General features: G+C 42.7%; 2 protein-coding genes and 1 long non-coding RNA gene across 3 annotated transcripts; 1 reads left to right on the top strand and 2 right to left on the bottom strand.

Moving 5' to 3' along the window:
• Positions 1–3743: 3743 nt before the first annotated feature.
• On the top strand, positions 3744–4554 carry LOC120661483. The gene is made up of 2 exons (XR_005669914.1): positions 3744–4083; positions 4189–4554. It is a non-coding gene; the product is annotated as an uncharacterized LOC120661483 (long non-coding RNA).
• A 589-nt stretch (positions 4555–5143) lies between these two features.
• On the bottom strand, positions 5144–9692 carry LOC120661482. Its single transcript, XM_039940361.1, has 10 exons — positions 9419–9692; positions 9110–9301; positions 8446–8727; positions 8304–8338; positions 8136–8225; positions 7478–7607; positions 6781–7394; positions 6384–6689; positions 6042–6287; positions 5144–5945 (listed from the first exon to the last, which is right to left on the bottom strand). The coding sequence occupies exons 1-10, from the start codon at positions 9528–9530 to the stop codon at positions 5547–5549; spliced, it is 2406 nt and encodes an 801-aa protein (XP_039796295.1). The 5' UTR covers positions 9531–9692; the 3' UTR covers positions 5144–5546.
• Positions 9693–10608: 916 nt separating this feature from the next.
• LOC120661484 (arogenate dehydratase/prephenate dehydratase 1, chloroplastic-like) lies at positions 10609–15020 on the bottom strand. Its single transcript, XM_039940362.1, has 12 exons — positions 14720–15020; positions 14381–14590; positions 13764–13828; positions 13605–13697; positions 13320–13520; positions 12981–13061; positions 12811–12906; positions 12137–12214; positions 11981–12070; positions 11819–11871; positions 11204–11285; positions 10609–10943 (listed from the first exon to the last, which is right to left on the bottom strand). Exons 1-12 carry the CDS (start codon positions 14769–14771, stop codon positions 10890–10892), a joined length of 1155 nt encoding a protein of 384 aa, XP_039796296.1. The 5' UTR covers positions 14772–15020; the 3' UTR covers positions 10609–10889.
• Between the last annotated feature and the right edge of the window lie 4695 nt (positions 15021–19715).

The following is a 19715-nucleotide window of genomic DNA, read 5'->3' on the forward strand; positions in this document are numbered from 1 at the left end:
TCATCGGCAGAACACCCTCCCGTCAATGGTTATCAAGACTTCTTGAATTACCCTTTGTCTGCGGACACCCTGTCCGGTCCTGTCCCTGTATGATACCTCAAATCTTTGCTCCTTTGTACCCATCGATATGACTGAGTGAAATCTAATCTTTTCAATTTTTTCCTCCATGTACTCATTGACCCTTCTGCAAAAACGCACTCCTGGATCATGAAGTAAGGAAGCGGCCGATGCGTACCGCTCCCTAAAATACCTTATACATCCATACATGATGAACTCAACAATGCCAATAAGAGGAAATCCACGAACAGGACGCATTACCATATTGTAACACTCAGCATGGTGCATGGTTGGTCGTCTCGATTCCGTAACGCCTCCCATCTGTGTCATACAGAAGTGACCACTTCTCTTTAGGCGCACCATCAATCCACTGTGAAAATGGCTTAGCATATCCAATTACTGAATCTGTAAAACATCTCCTGCTAGATCATGAGGCCTGGCTCTTAAGCAATTCGGCGCTCATATCATCAATTATACCCCACAAAGCATCGAACTTCCTCTGCTGATTCTAAGCGCACAATCGCTTGAACAAATTCATCAGATTCTTGTTCTTGAACCGCTCATAAAAATAAGCAGCCATATGCCTCACACACCACCTACTAACAACATCTGGCCATATAGGAGGTGAAAATGGACTACTTTCTTGTAGCTGCCTTATAGCTGCAAGGAGACCTGCATGTCTATCACTGATAAGGCAAACATTAGGTCTTCCAACAACAACGTGATTCTTCAGATGTTCAAGAAACCAGTACCAGCTTTCTGTATTCTTATTCTCAACAAAGCCAAAGGCGATGGGAACTATCTGCTTATTGCAATTAATTCCGATTGCCGTCAATATTGTTCCCTTATATTTCCCTGTCAGGAATGTGCCGTCAATACACAGAACAGGAAGGCAGTAAATGAATGCCCTCACACATGCTCCAATGCAGAAGAAAGCTCGCAACAGAATGCTTGCCCCCCTGACAAGCTCGGTACACTGTATGTATCAAAAGCACTTTCAGGATTTCTGTGCACAATTGCTTCAAACATACGAGGTAGGTTGTCATATGATGCTTCATAAGTGCCAAACCTCATCTCAAATACTTTTTGTTTAGCCCGCAAGCCTTTGCATAGCTGATCACGTACTGGAAATTCTGTTCAATGTCCCTAATTATCAATGCAGGCTCGTGCGAGACCATGAACAACTCGTGGCTTAATAGGATTGATAGAATACGCATACCAACAAGTTGCAACTTCTTTTCCGGAAGCCGATCTCCAAAGAACTCTGAGGTTAAGCGTGCTTGGCCTGGAGCAATTTGGGGATGTGTGACTGACCGGGAAGTCCTCCCGGGTGCGTACGAGTGATGACAAAGTGTGCAGAAAAGACTTGTGTTGGTTTGTGAGGGCAGTCTACGTCCTATATAAGTTGCCAGATGTAAGCGGGCCCGGCCTCGAGGAGGCGGGACCTTACAGAATGGTATTAGAGCCAACCCTCGCATTTTCACGGGCGCGTGTGGGCCAGGGCGCGGTCATGTGGCGCATGACGCATGTGGGTCCTGCGGGGACACACGGCATGGCACATGTGCCGGACTGGACACACGGATGTGGACAAGAGGGGAAGTTCCTGGCTCGAGTTGATCGATGAGGACGTCGGTCCTCTAAGGGGGGGTGATTGTGAGACCCTGAACAACCCGTGGCTTAATAGGATTGATAGAATACGCATACCAACAAGTTACAACTTCTTTTCCAGAAACCGATCTCCAAAGAACTCTGAGGTTAAGCGTGCTTGGCCTGGAGCAATTTAGGGATGGGTGACTGACCGGGAAGTCCTCCCGGGTGTGCACGAGTGAGGACAAAGTGTGCAGAAAAGACTTGTGTTGGTTTGTGAGGGCAGTCTACGTCCTATATAAGCTGCCAGATGTAAGCGGGCCCGGCCTCGAGGAGGTGGGACGTTACAGCTCGTAATCCATTTTGTCAAGAATCACCCCATACATCTTCTTAGCCACGAAAGTTGATGTGATATTACGATGATGTCCCACAACACCTGTCAATCTACAAGTATGTGGTGTAACAATTGAACATTCCCAGTGTGTCTTGAACTTTCTCTTGTATGCATGCACTCGCCATGTACAGTCTCTATCTGCACACCTCACCTCGTATTCTTTGCTGCTAGACTTCAGTACTCTGAATTCCTTCCTCAGAGATACAGCCCAGAGCTTCACAGCATCCTTCACATCCTCAATGGTACGATACTTTGCCCCTTGTACAACCTCATTCACTCTGTATTCAAACTCCGAACTCATAATATCTTGTACCACTAGATTTCCAAAACCCTCTTCACGCCATTCACCTAGCACTGGGAAGCGCTCATTGTCCTCATCGTCCGATGAGTCCCCACATTGCTCCATTATTCGCGCATCCTGGTCTTCTTTCTCCATGTCCTTCACAATTCCAGGTATCCGCTCACCTTCATCTGCTAAACCTTGTGGTTCTGGTTCTGGAGCTTGCACGTTCTCTTCTTCTTTATCCTCTTCCATCTCTTCATTCCAGTTAGATGTTGTGTGTGTTGACCCTTCACCTAAATCACTGGTCTTCTGGTGAATCTGAATTACCATTGCGAGAGGCCACCCACTTTCAAGAGCTGCGTGCATGTAATGTTGCCATTCTTCCGCACTACTTATAGGCGTCAACTCCCAAAAATCCCCATTAGTTTCCCAGGAAGTCAAGGCATGAACCGTAAGAAAATGGGTCTTTGGATTCACATTGAACTTCCTGTGAAGACATTTCCGTATGGACTCAAAACTCCTCTCTAGGGTTTATCTAGACTGCACTGTCTTCTTTCCAATGCTGATAGATTTACTCCATAGGAATCATGAGTAATTCTATAGAAGTCACCGTAATGAACTTGAAACGTCACCTTGCTCGACATATCTGGACATCTAAAGACTTTATTTTAATTAATCCAATATATAGAAACATGGTATGGCTTCAATTATAACCACTAATCTGAACCCTAAGTGCTTGCAATAATAAAAAATACTAATCATAGAATTAAAAATACAAAAAAAATTCAATGAGAAAGTTGAGAAATATTGGTTACCTGCGGTTCGTATCCAAAATCCGGCAGAGCTTCGTCGGTGGAATTACCTCCCTCACCCCTCCTCTCTCCCTCTCCCCTCTCTGGATCTCGTGGGCAGAAAATGAGGGTGCGAGGGAAGAGGCTCAGCTTTTATATTTGGGGGGTGCCTGCCGTCCCCCTGCCGGGAGGCAGGCTCCCACCAGGAGCTTCCGCGCAAAAACAATTTATATTTGTTTATATGTAGGTCTCTGCCGCCCCCCTACCGGGCAGTAGGGGTACAAAACTGTAAAATGTGAAACCGAAAATATATTTCTGTAAAAAACGTTTTTAAAAAATATAAAAATAAAAAAGCCGCCAGGTGAGCCCGCCGATACTCTCCGCTCTCCGGTAGCGGCCCATCCCCAAGCTTAGAAAGGAGATTTTGGTGTCACGGTTGCTAAGAGTTGGAAAGGAGATTTCCATTGTTTAGTTCATTGCTTGTCTGCTTGCTAGTTGCTGTCTTCCCCGTGTTGTTTCCGTCTCATGTACTGTTAATTGTTTTTAGATGGCCTCGAAATATGAACCTCGCATTCTTTTTGTGTGTTATATTCTCAAGTTCTTTTGTTACAACTATCAAGTGGCCTTTCCAGCTTGATGCTGGTTTCATCTCTGACATAGCTCCAACAATGAGCGCACATTTCCTGAATTTGGACCTGAACCGTGCAGGTTTCTTGGCTCTTTGGATCTCCAGGGACTTGAATTTAGATCAGTATCTGATCGACTTCGAGGTGCCAGATAGGTCTTATGCTGCCTTCCCGGGACGGGATGAAGGTGGCTGTCTGCATACTTGCATAGGCTCCTCGTCAGCAAGCTATGCTTCGGCCTGGTGCTTCTCCTCACTGTGCCGATCATTGTTTTGTTACTGGAAGGAGCCCCACTCCTCAAAATCTTCAGCACAACACCGGAGCAATTAAAAGTTCTCTCTCATGGTAGCCTGAAATATGCATGCTAACTTTTTTTGTCTTGCTGCTTCATTTACCTATTCAAAATCTACTCTGTGTTTGTTGACGTGTTTTTATTCCCCTTGGCATCAGGCATCCTACAGCAGCAGGAGAAGGAACATCTTGGAGATGATAGAGCAAGTCTAACTGGATTTCCAGGTCCAGCTTCCAGGAGCCACACGCACAAAAGTAGGGACAAAGTGAACAAAGGTAATTCCTTATGCAATGTCTTACTCTTCATTTGTTGTCTTTTTCATTTCCTCCACTGCTGTTTCATGCCTGCTGGCTTACCTCAAGCTTACAAGGTCTAACTTCTTAAAAAGGTATTTTAGTTCCATTTTCTCTGTGCATCTTGTTGAAATCTGGAGTTCTTCAAACATATTTTTGTGGATCTCTGTGGATACGTTGTCATTTTGCAGCTCTGTGTTATTGCTTAATCAACCTACTTGAATACTGGTCTTTCCCTTTATGTTCTGTGTAAAATCTTTGTTTCTTAGAGAACAGTGCTAAATCCTCTTCCCCTAAGTAAGAGTACATGAAAGCATTTCCAAATATGCATCATTTTTGTTTTCTGTAGCCATACTGCTTGTTGGATTAATTTCTCATCAAAAACTCGAAATAAGGTTTGACTCAAATTCACGGATAGCTTGTAGCAAATGAAGGGGTTTCATATTTATGCCCCTTGTTCTAGAAGAATTGAATAAAGCAGATGCCAAATTCATAACTTCTTGTTTTTTTTTTCTAAAGAATCAAATTATCGCGAAACCTTCACATAGAAATTATGAGGATTGAAAGACATCATGAACCTGTCATGGGTTAGACAAGGTTGGACGAAAATCCATAACCAGTTCCCTCTAGTGCATGTTTGGTATTGATTTATACGTATGAGCAATTATTGTCCCAAAGCTCTCCTGGAAGCCAACACCGTCTATTCTGAAAAGAAAGTTATGCTACTGATTACTGAACCTTCATGGCTTCATCTACATATCAGGGTATACATTTAAATCTTCTCAATACAAACAAGCCATCCATAACAAAGTAGCCACCATTATTCACCTGACAAGAAGACAGGTCACACATATTATCATTACTAATCCTGGTGAACACAGCATTCCAGATTGCAGTCACAGCTTCGACATCTGATTTCAGTTATGAGTCCTACACCAATATTTTTGTATAGAACCGACACAAAGAAACCCAAAATCATATTGCCATGTACGCTTTAACTAGTGGACAAACAGGTGCTTATGCATACAATAGTTAAGTGTAGTTCTATAGCTACCAAGCCCTGTGCAAAAGGATTTTACACTTGTAACACTCCTCCCTCAATTACTGAAACACCACACTGCGAGTGAAATTGGGACCGGCAGCTGCAGTTGCCTATAGATAACAAGGATGTAATCAGAAACAACCAGCAGTGTACTACGATGCGAAACCCATTCCCTTCCGGATCAAGAGGCCACGTCAGGGGTGGCCTCCCCAAGGGAAATGGAGGACAGCTTCTGTGTCAACATATCAACTAATGAAATCGTAGCCTTGATATTCTGGTGCACAACTGGAATGTTCTCCTTTGGAGTGTCTGCAACCACCACCAAATCAGTCTTGTGAAGGCATGCCTCAGGTTCGGCAACCTTAAGAGGATCTACTTCCACTTGTACAGTTTTGAGGGGTACTGCCTTTGTCACCTTACTCTTGCAAGCACTGATCTCATGAGGTGCTTCTACAGGTTTTGATTCTTGTTGACAAAAGGTAGAAGATGCCTGACAGGTAGGTGTGGCAGGGTGCAATCGCTGGATCTCCTTGAGGGGGAGTTGCACCAGTGCACCAATGTTTTGGTCAATAGACTTCTCCTGAAAATATACACGGCAAGATAGTTAGAAGACTATCGATATAGGACATTTGCACTTCTGCAAGAGGAAAGAAGATACAAAATAAAATGCACATACAGGTTCTTGTTTGGCCACAACTGGACTGCTCTGGTGCATGTAAACTTCAAGCTCGGCCACCTTAGAAGGTTCTGCTTCCATTTCTGCAGCTTGGAGAGACATGACCTTACTTTTGGAAACACTGGCATCACAATGAGGTCCTGCTATAGGTTTGGATTCTTGTTCGAGGAAGGTAGGTAGCAAGCACTGGATCTTAAGGGATTGCAATTGCAGCTGTGGACCAACATTTTGGTCAACAGATATGTCCTGAAGACATGCACAGAAATATAGTTAGAAGGACATTGATATAGGGCATTTCCACTACTGAAAGGGAAAGAACATAAAAAAATAAAATGCACATACAGCTTCAGGTTCGGCCTCGATTGTATCAGTCTGAACTGTGCAGGATTCAGGTTCAGCTACCTTAAAAGGCTCCACTTCCATTTGCGCAACTTTCAGAGGCAGTGCCTTCACCGCCATACTTTTGGAAGGATCATTTTTCACATGAGGTTCTGCGACCAGATTTGATTCCTGTTGAGCAAAGGTAGATGATGCGGCCTTCAAGTTCTGAGTAGGTGGCTGTGATTTCGGTGTGGCAGGTAGCATACACTGCATCTTCACAGGTTGCAGTTGCACCAGTGCACCTAAGTTTTGGTCAATGGATTTTTCCTAAAGACATAACAGAGAGATTGTTAGAAGCACATAAGTAAAAGACATCAACATTATTGCAAGGGAAATAATAAAAAATAAATGCACATACAGCATCAAAGTATCCTAACTTGGGTGTCGGTCTTCGCAGCCCGCTTGGCTTAAAACCTTTTCCACGGTTTGTGTCTGAAGTGGCTTTTAAATAATCAGCACATGCTTCTGTTCCTAAAGAATGTTCCTCTGCCACAAAAGAAGACCTAAGCTTTGGGGTCGGAGGGCAGTCATTGCTCTTCCTGAGGGAGGGGGACAGTGTATTCAAACTCTCGGATGTATGGCTCATCTTCCCTACAGTGGAAGCTGTTGACGCCCCAGATATCACAGAGCTCATGCTGTCCACAGAACTGCAAGGTGAAATGCTTGGGGATGCACGGCCAGCATGACTTCTAGCTGGGAACTTGTTCCCTGATGATCTTGATGGGATAATTTTGCTGATATCAGATTTTGACGATGAATGAACAGGGACCCTCTGGGCAACAATATTCTTGTTGCTTAGGGTTGATTTGGTTTTTCCTTCTAGCCCAGTATCCATAGGAACACCACGGGAAGAAGTTGCTGATGTGAAGGCACCTGATTTCGAGATTGAACTGGACTTCATACCCCCACCAGGTCGCATGCTAGCTGAAGTATTGGCAGTTTTACCAGCTGCTTTCCTGTTAACAGCACCCCCTGATAAAGGAAGTGCATATTATATTAGGCTATGTATATATTAATAATACACAAGAATAAACAATGTATGCCAATTCACGCACCAGTGCTGCTTCTTTTATCTGAAGTTGTGGAAGTGATAGCTGTGTTAGTTGACGACCTCATCATAGCAACTCTTGGCAGAGCCCTAGGAGGTTTTGAGGATATCTTTTCCTCTGCAGCTCCTGGCAAATTCTTCTCAAGCAAAAATAGATAAACATGGAACTAAGATCAGAACATTACAGGAGATGAACTATAAATAAAGCAATCAAGTAGAAAATAGGTATCTCAAAAGAAGCGTCACAAAACTTGGCTGATTCTTGTTATTAGTAATTCAAGTATGTGGAGCTCTATATACTGAACAGGATAGTTAACCCTATTAAAGACAGCAAGAGTCTATCATGGTCATTGAGATTTTAATTCCAAGTGAAGTACATAGTGAGATTTGGTGAGCAATATCACGTCGAAAAATACTAGTTAATGGAATTTTGATGGCATGTTCAGGTACATAGCTCAGACGTTACTTTAAACAGTAATGGCTTTACAACAAGGCAACCTGATGCCTAGCTGGTTCTACTCACAAGAATTTCAGTCAATTTCATAAATCAGGCTATATCATACATTTCCTATGAGCTTTGTATACATTTGTCGAAACACACGTCTAATGGTTGAAAACTGCTGCAGAGGTCATGATTACCGAGTAACTAGAGGCATGGGGCATACCACTCTTGCAGTTGCAGAGTCTTTCACATTAACTTGGGGCCTTTGTTTGGCACCAACTCCTCCTTGGCTTGTTGAAACAGGGTTTCTTATCTGAAGGTGAGCAAATATTAGCAAGCGAATTAGCCACAGAAATTTCAGATTAGATAATTATCAAGTGGGTTACCATACCTTAGACTGAGGCATCCGATCAACCACTTTTCTAGCTGGAAAGAGTAATAGAATAGTTTCATCAGTTACTCAGATAAATCTCACTGAAGTTGCAATCTTAGATGCAAAGATGCACGTTGTGTCAACATTTGAGGTCTGTTACCTGTAATACGAGGCACATTTGCTGTGGCCTTTGGGGGTTTCGAGCTAGCAGCAGGCCCACCTGGAACTTTATTAGGTTTGCCAAGAGACCTTTGGATGGAAGCACGTACATTGTCAAACAGCTCAGTCTCGAGGCTTTCCATCGCCCAAGTTTCACTTTCCAGATTTGAGGATGTTGACTCCCCTGATTTCCTCATTTCCTCTACGATTCCAGGCAGCCTGGAACCCTGCGTCTTGCGGAAGGTGCTGTTTACAATGGCCAATTCTTCAGTGTCCAAAACACCTGCAAAGATGAGGAAAATTAAGAGGTATCTGCATCATCTGAGTTTACTACAAGAGGCAGAGCGAATTCAAAACAAAATGGGGAAGTCAGTATTCAAGACACAAGAGTATATAACAAAAGGTGATAATTACAGAAGAAATATTTGATTCGAGGGTGCTGTGATTGGGGTAACTCCAACTTTTAGCCAGTGAATACGTGCAAGTTTACTACAGCAAGCAGCAAGCAGAATTAGGACAAAATAAAAGTTAACCTTAAGATGTATGATCTTCTAGTGGCAGGACACACAAGTCTGTAACCAGATGCAACAATTATATTCTTGAAAAGAAACATTCGGTCCATGGATGTTGACAGGGATAAAACAGAACCACAGTCCACAGCGAACCTTCACTGGTAAAAAAGGCGCTGTTCCAAGCCAAGCTCTTGCGGAGGTTCGCCCCCGTCTTGGCCTTCCGCTGCTTCGGGGACTCCGCCCGCTCAGGGGCCGCTTGGTCCTCCATCACATCATCGGGATCTGCATCCGTAGAACCGCCGGCGGGGTCCAAATAAGAGGTCGCCTCGGCGGCCACCAGGGACCCTAAAAAGCAAAACCGCCGCCCGTCAGATCCACGAATCGCAACAGCAAACGGCACCATACCCGCGATTCCTCCAAAAGAAATTCTCCCGGAATGGATGGCCGAATAGAAACTCTCACCGGCGTGGGGTGGATCGGGATGACGCGGCGGGGCCTGGGCCGGGGGCGGAGTGGCGAGGTCGAGGAGGAGGTCGTCGTCGGCGGAGACGTCGATGAGGGAGAGCGCCTCCATGGGCGCGGCGCGGAGGCCGGCGGGAGGTCCGGGTCGCCGGAGACCGGTGGGAAACCCTAGATCGCCGCCGGTGCGGGAGAGGATCGGAGAGGAGAGGAGACGATGGCGAGGCGAGCTGGAGAGACGTTGGAGATGGGGATCGAGGGTTAGGCGGCTGGGTACAAAAAAATGTTAGGAGGGGGTTGCTGGCCCGCTGCGAGTGACGCGTCCTGCCTTCTGGGGTGAAACTGACTGATGGGGCCGGGTGATTGTTCTACGAGCGGGATGGTTTGAATTTTCGGGCGTTTGGGCCGTGTTTGCGGCCCAGTACACATGGTTTATACTGTATCAACGGTCTGTTTTTTCTTTTTCCTCTCTCGGGTAGTCTAATGTTCAACAGGAAACCATACATACGTTACTAAAAACAAGTACGATACATACTCTTTAGAATGCATTTTTTCTCATGTATCAGAGCTATGTATCTTTATATTAAGAGAAGAAGAGAATTTGTTACTATGTTATCCCAGGAAAACTTTACAACGCGAAAAAAAATCAAATATGCATTATAAAAAACATAAACCGTGATTGCAATTGTGAGTGTATTATATTGGTCCTTTTTTTGGCATTATTATATTGATCCTAGATTGGATTATTTATATAGAGTAGTATAAGATGACGTTGGATTATGCGCATTCCTAGATGGAAACTTTTGGAGAGATTGCAATCGATCAAGTCTAACAAATTCTATCATATTCTCCCATAACAGCTAGCTTGAATCCTCCCATAATAGTTGGATCCTTCCCTGCATGCACTCGAAAACAGATGCTGTTAAAGTGGTTTGAAATGCTCGTGGCAGACATCCACGCACGGACAAGGCGCCAATGATTTTGCCTTGCAGAAAGCGGGCCACGCGAACACCGGGGATGGGATGCATGCCCCGTGAGGCCATGAAACGACGTCTTCAGCAGGGCAGCAGCGTTAGCATTGCCATCATGCACGGATAGGCCTGCGCAAGAAAAAAAGGATCCATCGATCACACACGCCCGTTCCAATTTATCTTACTTTCCAGGATGTGTTTCCTGCTTCAGGCAGTTCAGAGTTCGTCGAGCTTGTTTTTTTGCATTGCAAATTAAATCGGATCATATTTCTCCTCAAAAACATCCGAAGCATCTATTTCTCTAAACGTCACCGAAATCTTTGCATCAAGCCACACATCCGACAACAGGAAACAGGTTCGGCTGCCTGTAACAGGATAAAATTTGCTTGCACTGAACACAGTTATCATGTCTTTCATTGAGCTAGAGACGATGCCATCAAAATTAAGTTAACCCTCGCCTTCAGTCAACCTTGCCATTCTCTCTGTGATGAGCTTGAGGCCGTTCAGATACGTGTGCTTGGGTAGCAGCCAAGGACACGCAGGAAACTTGCGATTTCCTGCACGTAGCAAACATCTTCAGGTTAAATCGTTAGCGATTCAGACACTAGTAGTGTGATGACCATTTCATTTGAAAATGTTAGCATCGTTCATCTTGAGAAATACGAGTGATTGTCTCCTTTTCACGTCGGTGTCTTTTTCTTCTTTCAGGGCGGAACAGCTTATGTTTCAAGAGAAATATTTTGGGTACAGCTTATGTTTCAGAAGATATAAATCGTAACATGACTCAATTGTGGCTTGCAGATGATAGAACACTAACCTCTAGTTCCTTCAAGGCATTTTGTGCGGGGATCTCAGCCACAGATGCTTCAAAATCAACATAGAAAATGTAATTGAACTGCCTGCGATCATCACACTCGAGTTTAGATTGACGAAGTTGGGAGATGGCACTTATATATCAGATGCGGAGAATCGTGCTTGTTGAATCAGGAAAACTACTTAATAAGTACTACAAGGCACGGTGTTGGCATAAATAGTAGCAGGACAGAATGTTGTTTCAGGTTGGTCTAAATATTGTTTTATCAGAATTAAGCATTCACAGAAACCTGAGTTCTTGGAAAAAAATTTCTGACAGCAGTAGAAACGATCATCACAAAGGCGCAAATAGAAACCATCGTTACTATCTTTTTTCATCAGATTTTTGAGCTGTGGAAGTAATTCTCAATAAGTTCCACACAAATTTTGCATCTGGAAGCAGATAAACACGATTGTCGTCAGTATCAGACAGATGATGATTTAGTTGGTGGAATCCCAGAAAATGAACCAGGGGAAAGAGGATGGAGGGATAACATCTACAGATAGAGCTGAAATAGCATGTCCAAGTAATTATTTCACAGAAAAAAACAAATTTCATGCTGAAAGTATATTAGCGTACTTTTCAGTTCCCAGTGTCCTCATTGGTTTGCCCCTGTTTGGTCTGCTCTCAATCTTCAGGTCAGCAATGGAAAGTCAAGGATTCAGAATTAATTTCAACTCACAAACCAGGAATCCTGAAAGAAATTTGAAAATTCAAGAGAAAGTTGATCCCAAGTATTACCTTTGTCAAATTTAAATCTCTCTTCCAAAATGCCACTAAGGCTTTGTGAAGTGTCCCAGGGCCTTCTTCAAGACCAAAAACGATGCTTGTCTGGTAAATTAACATGGCTAAGTTTCATCATTGAATACTTGATTGAAAAATGCATTTCCCAAGTACCTTATATTGTTCATATTCTTTGGGAATGTTAGCAGTTCTGGCCAATACCAGGTATCTTGTGACATTAGGTGAAGCATCCTGCAAATGTTTGTTTCCTAGTATGTTAAATTTCTGAATGAGGTGAAGCTGAACATGAACCAAAAAAGCAGGCTCGTGATTGATAAGACTTTCTGACAGTATGTTACAGACAAAACCTATTTGTGAACATTGTTGATGATTACAATTTACACCTATGTGACCTAAGTTATGCTAAATCAGTTCCACAAGATAGCTTCCAAGAAATACCAAATATACTAACTGTAACCGTTTGCAGGTTGTGCTTGGATATCAACATTGCGATCAGAAAGGCAGCGCATCTTTATATACTACAAACAGATAACCTGCCAAACTAATATCTGACGAGCTGCCTCTCTGATCATATGAACCAATTTTAAGAATAAACTCAAGTAAACTCTTCTGGCGAAATAATGAATCAGAAAGATAGTTTTTTAAAATATCATAAAGATTTAACAAGAAAAGGACACATTTTGAGGAATGTATACTAATTACACATGTTCAGTTATTCATAAGGGAGAAAGGATCCTAATAAATAAGATGTAGTTTTGAATACCCATCATTATGTACCTCATCTGGCAAAGCAGTAAACTTAATATTAAAAAAAAAGTTTTTACTACCTGAAAGTTGCACTCTAATATGTTAAGCCCATACAATTCTGCTGCTCGAGCACTGCCTATAACTCCAGCACCCCTCAGATTTTGCTTGGATATAATCTGAAGAAGAGTATAAAATCACATATAGGAAAATCCAATAGATGAAAAGGGAGATGTAATGTTTTAACAGGTACCTCAGCACCAGCAGCTCCATGATCTACATTTTTCTTTGAAACACCTAAATTAGAAAGTGAATGCTCGCATTGCGCAAGATCCTGCATACAACACTCACAGCTGATGAGGTGATTGAGATAATATACACATGAAAATAATGTGTTGTCTAATTTTCCTCTGTTTCAGAGTTTTTCATATAAAATGCATATGATTGCGTATTTGGCTACCAAAAAGTTGCCCAAATTCTTCATCTAGTTCAAGGTGATGGTGCGACACAGGTGCCCACACATAAGCCTAACATGGGCAACTGAAACTGCCACTTGCCAAAAAACATCTGAGTGGTCAGGTTTCAGCAGGACCTGTGGATGGCTGAAAATTGTCTGCAAATCGTCCTTCTGCACTCCGGGTAAAGCCAGGAGACATAGCTCTACATCCATATGTACTTCTTGCACAATTTGCAAATTGTGACTAAGAAGCAAGTCATAGCTCTGATGAAAGCTTCCAATGGATGAGTTTTCTATAGTAAGAACAGCTTTATCAGCAAGTGAAGACTGGACAGTCTATCAGTTAGAGAGCGAATTAGAATGGATAGATTATTGAGTTTTTAGGTTACATATGTGTAAAATGACTGAAATGGTGACAACCTCGAGTGCACCTTCAGACCTTTTTTGCGGAGCTGCTATACAATTTGGGAAGGCATTGAGCACCATTGCCTCAATGACTGTACCAGGTGAACCCTATATTCAGGACAAGATGCATGAAAAAAAAATATAAACTGTTAAGGGGAATTATTGCATTTATACCTGATATGTCACACGGACACTAGACCTTTCAGTTTCCAACGACAGATCAGTTGAAACCAATGGCCCTGCATAAAAGATGGGGAATCTCAGATCATGTGTACTTGTATAGACTTGCTATGGAGCACGGATACAGTATATGCTGAATGAAAAGGTTGTTAAATAGGAACCATCCTTTGTTTTTGTCTCATTAAGAATTGAATGCATGTTACTCATCAACCCAAGAAATAAGTTGTGGAAAACTGAATAGTAGATTGATGAGCACTTGAGCACCAAAACTCGTGTTGCCAAGGAAAATTAAAATATCGGAGTGCACATGAAAAAAGGATCTCACAATTGTTAGAGTGGAACAAACTAAAGAATGTAAAAAAGAAATATCAAATCTGGAAATTTATATATAATAGAAAAAGAATCAATGTTTTATTTGTATGTTTAGATAATCATATTGACAAATTTTTGTAGAGAATGTTTAAATAATCAGTCCTCATAATGCTCACATAACCTGGATGAATCTTCCAATGCAAATGATTAGGATCGATTCCTTGCAGCCCAGTAGGGAAAAGAAAATGGAAACGGTGAGATGGAACTTACTACCAACTAAGAGATCATTCGATGCCCACCTCTCCATGGTAGAGCTGAGAAACGGGCAGCCCGCAGCTTAGGAGGTGGGGCCAGGACTATGGCCGGAAGGTAGCAGATCGAGCGTGGGAGGAAGGCAGCCAAAGCGGCGCGGCAGGGCCAGGACATGGAGGGGGAGGCGGCGTCCGGCGGTAGAGCTGGGACTTGAGGCGGGGGACTCGTGGAGGATAGATAATCTTTGACCCAATTAGCTGAGGATAGAGATAAATTTAATGTTCAATATTTTTCTTAAACATATTCAACATTTGATGTTTTAATTAGAAAAATGAAATGTTGAAACTGCAAACATAAAAAATCTATATTCAGAATGTTGAATTAACCGGTTTGGTCTTGGTGGCTGGGTCTTCTTCTCCGGTGGCCTGGGCCTTTCATCTTTGGTGGTCTGGGCGGCGGCGCGTCGGGCCTTTCATCTCCGGTGGCCTGGGCGGCGACGCGCGGTAGGGCTGAGTGCAGAGGACGGGGCCGAGTGTGGCACGGCGAGGCCGCTGGAGGAGCGGCGGCCGGCGGCGACGCACGGCGGGGCTGGGGCGGCGCGTCAACAGCGGGCGGCGTGCTGCAGGGCCGGGGGCAGTGCGTCGGGCCAGCAGCGGCGGGAATGGAGGAGGCAGGGAAGGGCTGTGTTAGGTTTTGATGCGGAATACATTTTGGCAATCGCGCGCTTGTTCGCCATCCAACAATCAAATTGATCCGACCCCACAGCCCCCCGCGAGATCCGGCGCGCGGGAGCGCGCTCCTTCTGTGTGCCGTGTTTAGTTTGCACCGGGTAAACACAAAAACGCAAAATTTTACGAAGGAATCTTATTAATTTGAAGTACTAAATGAAATATATTTACAAAACTTTTTTTTATAGATGGGCTATAAATCGCGAGACGAATCTAATGAGCCTACTTAATCCATGATTTGCAACAGTGATGCTACAGTAACCATCTGCTAATTATTAATTAATCACATATTAATTAGCATCATTAGATTCGTCTCGCGATTTACAACACATCTGTGCAAAAAGTTTTGTAAATAAACTTCATTTAGTACTTCAAATTAGTAAGATTTCGTCGCAAAATTTTTTGCGTTTACACGCCAGGGAACTAAACACGGCCTCTTTTCATGTTCGGTTTTTTGTTTGGCGCAGTTCACCCTCCTGTTTATTTTTCTGCGGCCTATTTTGTTGCTGCGGCCCGTCATCGATTCATTTTTTTCAGCCCATTACGTTGCTAGCGTCGTGACTGCTGGCTCAAGAAGTCGCCCAAGGAAATAGAATCCTCTTCAGACGCGTCTTTAAAACCTTTTTAGCATCTACAAATAATATCCTTCCCCCTTCACGCTCTTTATCATGATGATCGTGGAGCAGTAAACGCAGATTATTTGGTCATGTGCTGTTCTGGGTTTACCTTTGTCTTCTATTTTTCCCTTTTCCACCGGTTGTTCTTCAGATGAGATCCCTGTCGCTTCTATGTCTGGGACATCGTCATGGATTTTTCTTCTATGCTTGTCTTCTTTTTTTGTGGTGCGGAAGATGGATTATTTTGGCCAGGGAGATAGATGGCGGCGGCCGATTTTTCTTCTATGCTTGTCTTCTTTTTTTGTGGTGCGGAAGATGGATTATTTTGGCCAGGGAGATAGATGGCGGCGGCCGCCGGGGTGAAGGCTTTCAGCCCGATCTCGTCTTCCCCTGGTAGGCGGGAACTGGCAGTGGTGGGCCCTACGATGGCGCCCGCGTTCTGTTGTATACCGTGGATAGGATAATATTTTTGTGGGGGCACAAATTGTATTCATAACTTTTTTAACACGCACAGAAGTTATATGGCACAACTTTTCTAAAATTACGTTGATAACTTATACACAAGCTATATAACTTGTATTCTAAATTTTTGAAACTAAATTTTTGCATCATATATAAGTTAGTCGTATAAATTATACACTCACCATTTCTTATTATTTTTAAAAAATTCTCCGCACCTCCATTTATATATATTATGCATATAATTTCTTGTCAATATTTTTTGTTTTGTCTTTCTTCGTTCTTCACCAAGATCATATACTTTTGTATAATGGTTTTTTACTATATACTAAGGATGACATATCATACTGATTAGGATCAATCACGTCATACTGCCATTCTCGTCCTAATTGATTAGGGCCAGTCTTTTTGAACAAGACACAATCGTCCCAACTGGTTAGAGTCAATCTCGTTTAACTTCTTTCCATACTCGTCCTAACTGATTAGTGTCAGTCACGTCATACTGTCATACTCGGCCCAACGAGTTAGGGTGCTCTGGAATTTTTTTAGGGTTCGATTCCACGACCATATACTTTTGTATAATGGGTTTTTACTATATACTAAGGATGACCTGCCATACTGATTAGGGTCAGTCACGTAATATTGTCATTTTCGTCCTAACTGGTTAGGGTCAGTCACGTCATATTGTCATACTCGACCCAATGAGTTAGAGTGCTCTGGATTTTTAAGGGTTCTACTCCATGACCATATAATTTTGTATAATGGGTTTTAACTATATACTAATGATGGCATGCTATACTGATTAGGGTCAGTCACGTAGTATTGCCATTCTCGTCCCAACTGGTTAGGGTGTAGCGAAAATGGCTTCTCATGCCATATTTCAATATAATGTTTTGGCGATTGATGACACACACAACACTTGGACTAATATGATTGTTAAGATGAACATTCACAGGCTTTTAGGTTCAAGTGATGACAAAGAGAAGATCGGCGTAGCTAGGCCCGAAGGGCCGCCCAAGTCAAAACGAACAAGACAGAGACAACTTGCTATCACCGGTTAAACCGATGATGAGCCAATTGTACTCATCGGTGCAATGGTGTTTTGCGCCGGATGAACCGACGATGCCTGAAGACAACTCGTCGGTGCAATGACTTGAAGTGAAGACAAATCAGCAAAGTACACCGGTTGAACCGACGTTAGTTTTGAGAGCGTCGGTCGATTGAAGATTACATGCACCGGTTGAACCGACGTCAGTTTTGAGAGCGTCAGTCGATTGATCAAGTAGCCGTTGGAAGACTGTAACGGCTAGTAGAAGGGAAAGTACACTCACCAGTTAATCCGGTGTTGGCAAAACTGGAGCTTCGGTTTAACCGGCGTTAAGGAATTTGTCAGCTTTTCCCAACAGCTCTTTTGGGGTGTGTGGGCTATATATACCCCCAAGGCTGGGTCATTTGAGGGTGCTGGAGACCAAGGAAATATACAAGAGCCAAAGATCATCTCCAACCACCATAGAACTTCATTGTACATCATATAGGCTTAAGCACACTTGTGAGAGTGTTTAGTGCTTGTTTAGGCTTAGTTCTTGAGAGTGCAAGCTTGAGAGAAGTCTTGCTGCGGTAAGCAATCCTTGTGATCTGTCGTGTGACCCTCCGACTTGGTGTGGAGTGGCAACGACACTTTGTGCGGGGGAAGAGAAGACCCCCTCCTTGGTGGAGAAGCTCCGTAGTGGATTTCGGCCGGGTGACCGAGAGAGACGGTGGCGGTGCACGAGACTCGGTGTCTTGTGGGCACTTGTCTTTGCTTGCCGGCATCGCCTTGGTGGCATAGTGCAAGACAGTGATCGTAAGAGCCTCGGTGTCCCGTGGACGTAGGCGTTTGTGCCGAACCACATTACATGACCGTGTCTACTCGGGAGTTTGCATCTCTCTTGCACTTACCTCTTTACTTACCGTATTACGTTTCCGCATTTACTCTATCTTGCGTACCTTTACTTTCCTAGTTGGTTTGATTAGGGTTGGCTAGGTTGCAAGTCTTTTAGGAGTAAGTAGAGAGTAGCATAGATAAACCTTAGTCATAACTAGCATGCATAGGATGTGTTAGGTTTATCTTATGCAAGTAGTTTGAGCCTTATGTTAAAAAGCGATTAGCGACCCTATTCACCCCTCCCCCTCTAGGGTCGGACACCCCGGTGATCCTTACATAGGGTCAGTCACGTAATACTGCCATTCTCGTCCTAACTGGTTAGGGTCAGTCACGTCATACTGTCATACTCGGCCCAATGATTTAGGGTACTCTGGATTTTTTTAGGATTCGACTCCATGACCATATACTTTTTGTATAATGGGTTTTAACTATATACTAATAGTGACATGATATACTGATTAGGGTCAGTCACGTAGTACTGCCATTCTCGTCCTAACTGGTTAGGGTCAGTCACGTAATACTGCCATTTTCGTCCTAACTGGTTAGGGTCAGTCACGTCATACTGTCATACTCGGCCCAACGAGTTAGGGTGCTCTGGATTTTTAAGGGTTCTACTCCATGACCATATACTTTTTGTATAATGGGTTTTAACTATATAATAATGATGACATGCTATACTGGATAGGGTCAGTCACATAATACTGCCATTCTCGTCATAACTGGTTAGGGTCAGTCACGTCATACTATCATACTCGGCCCAACGAGTTCGGACATATTTGTTTACACATATTTGCCACACCATGTATTCTGATATTTTCTTTCCAACATTACTTTACCATATGTGCCAAAGTATGTGTTTACTGTGTTTACTTTTATGTTAACGGGATGCCCAACTCGGACGTCATAAGTTATACACGGTATCAATATTTTACGTAGCACGACACAAGTTATGCATAAGTTACATACTATACCAGTTTTTCAATACATTTTATCATACATAAAATTTCCAAATGCTTTCACAACTTTTCATGTATACAATTCAAATTTATGTGTACAAATTTTTGTTTTTATTTTTGTCATGAAAAATAAAATATTATTATGTAACAGTAAATTATGTATTATAACAAAGCAATTTTTTATTCCACCAACTTTGCATATCATAAGTTATACAAGGAACCAATAACTTATGCAGGACAATATAAGTTATGCACACAAGGCAGCAAATTTGTCAATACATTTTATCATACATAACTTTTATGTAGACAAACTTATGTATACAATTTTTCTTTTTCTTTTTGTCATAAAAATAAAAATATTATTGTATAATAGTAAATTATGTGTACAAGATATTTTTTATGCCCCCTAACTTGTACATCATTAGTTCATCCAGTTATGCAGCACGACATAAGTTATGCACACAAGGCAGCAATTTTTTCAATACATTTTGTCATACATAACTTTTAACGCATCAAAACTTTTTATGTAGACAAACTTATGTATGCATTTTATTTTTTTGTCAGAAAAATGAAAATATTATTGCTTTATAGTATATTATGTATACAAGATATTCTTTTATGCCCCCCCTAATTTGTACATCGTTAGTTCAACAAGTTATGTAGGACGACATAACTTAAGTACACAAAGGTAGCTACCT

Source organism: Panicum virgatum, chromosome 2N (genome assembly GCF_016808335.1).
Source record: "Panicum virgatum strain AP13 chromosome 2N, P.virgatum_v5, whole genome shotgun sequence".
Lineage (NCBI taxonomy): Eukaryota > Viridiplantae > Streptophyta > Magnoliopsida > Poales > Poaceae > Panicum > Panicum virgatum.